A 6,662-nucleotide genomic window follows, 5' to 3' on the forward strand; every position below is an offset into this window, starting at 1 on the left:
TCAGTCCTCTCCTGCCTCTGTGTCACAGGCACTCTAGGTGGGGGTGGGGGTACAGCTGCAATCCAAGCATAGCTGTCAGGGCCAGCAGTGAGACCACCGCCCTGCCTGGACACCCAGGCTGAGCACGGACGATAAACCTACCTGCTAGGGAAGGAGGCCAGGGCACAAAACCGCAGCTTCTGTAAACAGAAAAGACAAGGGCAAAAGGCAATGGAACGCAGCGAGGATCAGCCTCAAGGAAGAAACAGCTCTGCTCAGTTGCTGCCATAGCACAAGCACGCTTCTCACAGGGGCCGCCAGGGGGCGCCAGAGCTCTCTGAGCGAAGGGGGACAGTTCTTCCTTCCGCTTCCGGTGGTCTGGGAGAGGCAATGAGCGGTGCCTTTAAAGAGGAGGCTCGGAGAGCCTGAGGGCCTCCCCGCGAGGGTGCACGGGACACGCCTGCACGGCTCCACACCTGTGCATGAGGGCATTCTCACCCGAGAAACCCCTGGGGCAGCTCTGGTCTCCAGGGCTGGCTCGGGAATTCCGCGGCTCTCCAAGTGGCCTAAGGCCCTCGCCGGACAGCGAGCCAGACTGGCAGGGAAGCCTGTGTGTGTGTTGGGGGGAGGGTCTCCTTCCATGGTAAGTCCCTGCGCTCGCTGAGGACGAATGCCCAGCAGCTCCCCTGGAAAGGGGGCAGGCGTCCTCCAAGGAAAAGGCGCAGAGGCTCCCTGCGAGAGTGAGCTGCTCTGAGGCAGGTTCTTACCCTGCCCGGAAGGTTTGTCTCCCCCTGCTGGGAAAGTCCTTCCCTAGGTCTAGCTGGCCTTCTCCCGCTGGGCAGCCTGGGGACAGGAAGCTGGTGGGATACCTGCCTGTCCCCCTCTGCCCCCTGTTGCACAGCAAGGGCAGCAGGGCCCTGAGCTACCCCAGGAGGACTCTCCCTGCCGGCGGCAGCCCCAGTCCTGACCCTGATCCCCCCGCACACCCAGCCATGGGCGCTGGGGAGAGAAGCAGGAGCCAGGCTCAGCAGCGAAGTGCAGAGGGGGCTGCAGGCCCCACGCTGGGCCCAAGCCCTGGTCACAGCCTCCTCTGCTTAGTGCTGTCAGTCGCACTTGTGTGTACGGCGTGTGGCACATTCCCCAGCTCTCCCGCGGCCGAGGGGAAGTCCTCCACACAGAGCCGCAGTGAAAACTCTCAGCTCCTACAGGGCCAGGTGCAGGCTCCAGGCTCAGAGGGTCCCTGCACCCACCCCAGGCCCCTGCCCTTTCTCCTCTCCCTCACTGTAGAGAAGGACAAGTGTGGGGGAAGTGTCCTGCCGGCTACTTCTGCCCACCTGGGACCTCTGAAGTGACGCCACCAGGCTCCAGGCAGCCAGCAGCCCCTTGTCCCCAGAGGCAGCAGTGTGCAGAGCAGTGCCCGCAAGGTAACAGTCCCGCCTCCTTCCTGTGGCACAGACAGAGACTCAGGACCCAGCCAGCCAAGGATTTTCTTTTATCATCACAAGGAGACCCCAAACAGTGGCTGAGTCTGTGCATGCAACATGTATGTGCATGTGTGTGCTGCATCTGTGTATATAACACGAGCAAGAACATGCATGCATTTCACTTGAGTACTTAGTGACACTCACCAGGAGAGGCAGGACCCAGGTCCACAAATGTCCACAGCGTGGAGTGCTGTGTCTGGAAGCCCAGGCCTGTATCCAGGACTGTCACGTGTGGTCCACATGCCCCTCTGCCTGGGGACACAGGCCCTCCAACCAGTGGCTCCCCAGGCCCGCAGACACAGTGCCCAGCATGCTCCTGTCCTGCAGGGTCTTACTGCCCTGAGGCCAGTGGAAAGCCCACCCTGTGTCCACCCCACACCCTGGCAGCTGCCCCTGGGGCCACACGGAGGGAAGACTGTGGACACTGCCCCCCTGGGCACTGGTGCACAGCAGGTGAGAGGCTGGCAGCAAGGGACACTTCTCAGAGTCCTGGAAGGCATGGGTGGCCTGGGGAAGCCTGAGAGGCCCTGGCTGGGAGGAATGTGAGCACAGTGCTGCTCTGCAGGGGCCCTGGCCATCCGGCCCTGCCCTGCCGGGTACTACTGCCCTGGAGGGAGTGGGACAAGCCCAGGATCGCCCCAGGCCTGCCCTGAGCACACCTACCTGGCAGACGAAGGAGGCCAGAGTGAGGCGGAGTGCATCCCCTGCCCTGCTGGGTACCACTGCCCACGGCCAGGTGAGAGCCCACTGTGCCCTGGACACCGAGGCCAGGGAGGAGAGGGAGAGGCAGCTCCCAGTGGAGACTCTCTCTTGCTTTGCCCCCAGGTCTGTCTTCCTTCAAAGACCACCCGTGTCCTCCGGGCTACTGGTGCCCAGGTGCTCAGGCACCCCTTCTCTGCCCGCCTGGCACCTTTCGGACCCAGCCGGGGGCAGCAGTGCAAGAGGACTGTCAGCTGTGTCCCCCTGGCTTCCACTGCCCGGATGCAGAGCTGAGGGGCCGAGCAAATGTGCTTGCCATCCCCTGCAGGGCTGGCTTTGAGTGCCCAGAAGGTGAGCCTGTAGGTCCTGCGCCTGCAGCCCCTGTCCCACCCTTCATTCCTGCACTCCAAGGCTCAGCAGGGGCTCAGCAGGACCCCTGGAAAGTCACCTGCGGGTCCTGGAGGCCCACCCAGACTTTGGTTGGTGTCTACACCACCAGGATTTCCCCAGCCCCCTTTTCTTCCTTACCTGGGTCAGAAGTGCTTTGGGTCCCCAAATCTCATGGCACAGCAAGAGACCTCTCCTATTGAGACGGGAGCAGGAGGGAGGGAGTGATGGACAGGGGCAGTGGCTGCAGGGAAGTGTCCCTCAGCCCTCCTGGAAGGGCTGCCTGCGTGGCCTTAGGGATCTAGCACAGCAGCAGGCCCCCAGCCACTTCACCTGCTGTCCCAGGGAAGGGGAGGGGGAGACCTGAGACACGGAGATCAGACTGGGGCATGCACGGCAGACGGTGGGACCGCCTGCCCCACACTGGCCTCGCTGGTGTTAGCTCCACCCACACCTCCACCCGCTCCCCCACCTAGCCATGTTGCCAGTGGTTCCAAAAGGACCCTGGGAACCTCTTCTCTCATTTGGATGGTCCCTGTTATTGGCCTCCACACCCAAGAATGTCTGCTTCCCTGACCACCTGATGACCTTTCACCCCTGGAACCTGTCCTCATCCCATTCCCAGGGTGATGCCTGCACCCCCTCTGCTGTCCTCCTGCTCAGGCCCATGTGAGAACCCCCCTCAGTGAGCCCATCACGTGGTCTGCCCCCTGCATCCCAGCCCCGTGTCCCTCAGGTGCTGTGGCTGAGGTCCCATGTAGAGCCGGCTGCTACTGTGGGCCCCAGACGGGAGTCCCTCCACTCTGCCCTGGCGGTTATGCCTGCCCCACGGGCTCCTCCACCTACACTGGCCTGGGGCAGCGGTAAGTCCTTCCCGGACCCTGATCTGTGAGCGCCTGAGCCCCTCAGCCCTGACAGCATGGTCGGTATCCCATGTGGGACCATCCCCATGACAAGCCTGCCGGAACTCTGGCACGGCTGGGTGTGGAGTGCTGTGTCTGGAAGCCCAGGCCTGTATCCAGGACTGTCACGTGTGGTCCACATGCCCCTCTGCCTGGGGACACAGGCCCAATCCTGACAGCGCTGGTTCGCCTGCTCCCAGCTCAGCCTCCTCCTGGAGGGCAGCTGGTCCTGCAGAGGCCCCGTCAGACAGGAGGCCACCCCAGGGCCCAGTCTAGGGCAAAATCAGCATCTCTCCCACTCCCAGCCTGAGCCTCAAGCTGGGGATGTGGTCCCTGGTGGGACGTGAGAAGCGGCAGCACACAGGCCCGTGGGTGTGACTGCAGCCCGACATCTCTCTCTGTGCAGCTGTGTGTTTCCCCACTACTGCCCACCAGGCAGTGCCCTCCCTCGTGCCTGCCCTGAGGGCTCTGAGGCCCTGAATGGCAGTGGCCTCAGGGTTTCCCAGGAGACCTGCTGCCGCCTGTGTGCAGCGGGCACCTACCGAGGCCAGGCTCTGGATGCCCTGCCCTGCCAGCCCTGCCCACCAGGGTTCAGCTGCCCACAAGGTGAGTGCCGGGAAGCCTGCATGGAGGCGGGAGAGGCCCAGGGTGAAGGATACAGAACATCCTGGTGCCACGTGTTGGGTTGACAAGACCTGTGCAGCATGGTGCACAAAAGCCCAGGCAGAGGACTATGGGGAGCCAGGGGCCCCAGTGCCAGCACCGTCAGCTGACTTGCCCCGTGCAGGCTGAGAGAGATGGTAGCCTGTCCTGAGTGCCAGGAGACCCAGGGGACTGCAGGAGGGGGATGCTAAGCCCTCCACTGTCCCCTGCAGCCCAGGCTTCCCCCCCATTTGTTTGCTGCCTCCCCCAGTCCCCAGCGAGCACAGCCTTCCTGGGATCCTGCCTGCACTCCAGTCGCTGGCTCAGAATTTCCCCCTCTGTTTACCTCAGGCTCAGAGAGTTACCACAGCCAGCCCTGCCCTGTGGGGCACTATTGTCCAGCTGGGACCCCCAGCCCCAGGCCCTGCCCAGAAGGGACCTTTAGGGGCAGCAGCCAGGCGCACACAGCAGGAGACTGCAGCCCGTGTCCCGCGGGCACCTTCAGCTCCCTGCCAGGCCAGGCTGGCTGCCTCCCCTGTGGGAGCTCCGCCTTCTCTGCACCAGGTGAGTCCCCACGGCTTAGTGCCTTCCCCTGCCCCTGCAGCCTGGAGGGCTAAGGTTTAGGGAATGAGCCCTGTGGCCAAGTGCGCTGGTTTCAGGAGAGCTGTGGTGGGTGAGAGAAAAGGTACACAAAGGTACATGGCACATGGGAGAGGCGTGCTCTGTGTCAGCAATGCCAGCAAGCGTGGGAGCAAGCACATGGGACAGGCTTGGAGAGGTGCATGGCCCAGCTCACGGGGCCAGGCCTCTGCCCTGACGCTGTCCACCTGGCTCTATGGCTGCATTCACTCTTTGGGCAGCAGCAGCTGTACCTTGCTCTCCCAGGCCCATTTCTGTCTCTTGGATCTGTGGGGCAGGATGGGGCCGAGCTGCAGGCCCAGCTCTCAGCCTGGGGCCACAATCTCACCGCCAACCCCTCTACTCTCCCCATTTGGAAGATGTGGTCTTCTGAGTGCTGTCATCAGTGGCCTGTTTGCACCAGTGCGCCACTTGCATTGGTGGCCCACTGCGCAATCAGAAGTATGGATCATCCCACCGTGGATGATGCAAACTCATACGTCATACATCTATGGTCCCAGTGGGGCTCCCTCCAGCCCCGCCCCAAATGAGGGCCATCCCAGCTGCCCATGGGGGACATGATGCCTTGTGCCACAGTGGGCACTAACCGCTCCTGTAAACCTCCTAACAACTCTGTGAGCCGGGCACAATGATCTTCCTTGTGCAGAAGACAGGTACCAGGGTCCATCCAAAGTCATGGAAAATGGAAGTGAAAGAGACGTGTGTTTTAGCGCACAAATGTTGAGATCCATACATAGTTTCTAAGATAATAGTCATTTCCCATGAGCCCTGGAGTGCAGAGTTTGAGGAACTTACCCACCCTGAGTTACCAGGCTGGCTGAACCCAGGGCAGCTGACTCCCAAGTCCCCGCTCTGAAGACAGCACTGTGCCTCCTCGATTGGTGTGGTTTGAGGCTCCCAGGGGTTCCACCATCATGTTTCATCTCCTGGTTAAAACACATCGTCTCTTAGTTAGGTGACCACCCCCGGAATCCTGTGGCAACTCCACCCTCCTCCGGTTACCTGGAGAGGAGGACTGAGCACAGCACCCCCAGTAGGGGTTTTGTGTAAATGCCATGTCACCAGCTGCCCACGACCACCCACTGTAATCAGCTGTGGGGCTGGGTGCTATCGAAGGGTGCATTTTTATCTGGGTGGTCACTTCATGGTGAGTGCAAGGCCAGGTGACTGCTCGGAAGCACTAAAACTTGTTCCAGGCTAAAATCAGCGCAGCTGCCCTCTGAGATGGCGCTCTGGGGCTGTGTTCGTCTGCCTGGGCTGTTGTGATAACCGACAGCAGGCCAGGCACCTTACACAGCAGCAAGGTAACTTCCCCCACGATTCCTCAGGGCTGCTGTGAACTTACTGCTGGGCTCCAGGTTTGCTGAGAGCTGCTTCTCCCTGCACCACGCCCTCATGGGAGTGCAGCTCCCCAGGGGTTCCCCTGGAAAGCTGTGATCTTGGCCAGAGACCCTCACTCTGAAGGGACCTAATATTTGTCCCTGTAGCCTGAGACTTCCAGTGCGATGCTCACCTCAGCTGTCCTAGTCTGTTAAGGCCGCTACAATGAAGTACCATGCACTGGGCAGGTAGGAGGGGTTGGCTGATGGACAGCAGAACTTGCTCCTACAGTTCTGGAGGCGTTGCCGTCACTGAGTTTAGCTGAGGGCTCTTGGCTTTTTTGGAGACAGAAAACTCTTCACTGTATCTCCATGTGCCGGGAATCAGGGAGCAAAAGAACCCATGAGGCCTCCGCCCTTATGACCTGGTCTCCCCACCACCACCTCCTCCACGGAGCCCACCTGCTAACACAATCACAGTGGGGCTTAGTGTATGAATTTGGGGAGGATTCAGACACTCAGCCCATCTCCCAGTCGCTCAGCTGAGCCTTTTAAAGTGTCAGGAATGTCAGGACTAAGGTGGCGTCCACCGTGGGTTCATCCCTGGGCAT

General features: G+C 61.3%; 1 protein-coding gene across 1 annotated transcript; it reads left to right on the top strand.

Annotated features, from left to right (window-relative positions):
* Positions 1 to 1,961: 1,961 nt before the first annotated feature.
* Positions 1,962 to 4,140, top strand: LOC149124662 (uncharacterized). The gene is made up of 5 exons (XM_089303313.1): positions 1,962 to 1,968; positions 2,029 to 2,199; positions 2,289 to 2,513; positions 3,286 to 3,412; positions 3,858 to 4,140. The coding sequence occupies exons 1-5, from the start codon at positions 1,962 to 1,964 to the stop codon at positions 4,138 to 4,140; spliced, it is 813 nt and encodes a 270-aa protein (XP_089159439.1).
* The last annotated feature ends 2,522 nt before the right edge of the window (positions 4,141 to 6,662 follow it).

Source organism: Oryctolagus cuniculus, chromosome 9 (genome assembly GCF_051225735.1).
Source record: "Oryctolagus cuniculus isolate XC-2025 breed Fujian yellow rabbit chromosome 9, ASM5122573v1, whole genome shotgun sequence".
NCBI classification, from domain to species: domain Eukaryota; kingdom Metazoa; phylum Chordata; class Mammalia; order Lagomorpha; family Leporidae; genus Oryctolagus; species Oryctolagus cuniculus.

Excerpts from the sequence above, each read along its gene's own strand:
- LOC149124662 (XM_089303313.1), top strand. Across the intron at positions 2,200-2,288 it reads GTACCACTGCCCACGGCCAG|GTCTGTCTTCCTTCAAAGAC; the intron begins GTGAGAGCCCAC and ends CTTTGCCCCCAG. Across the intron at positions 3,413-3,857 it reads TACACTGGCCTGGGGCAGCG|CTGTGTGTTTCCCCACTACT; the intron begins GTAAGTCCTTCC and ends CTCTCTGTGCAG.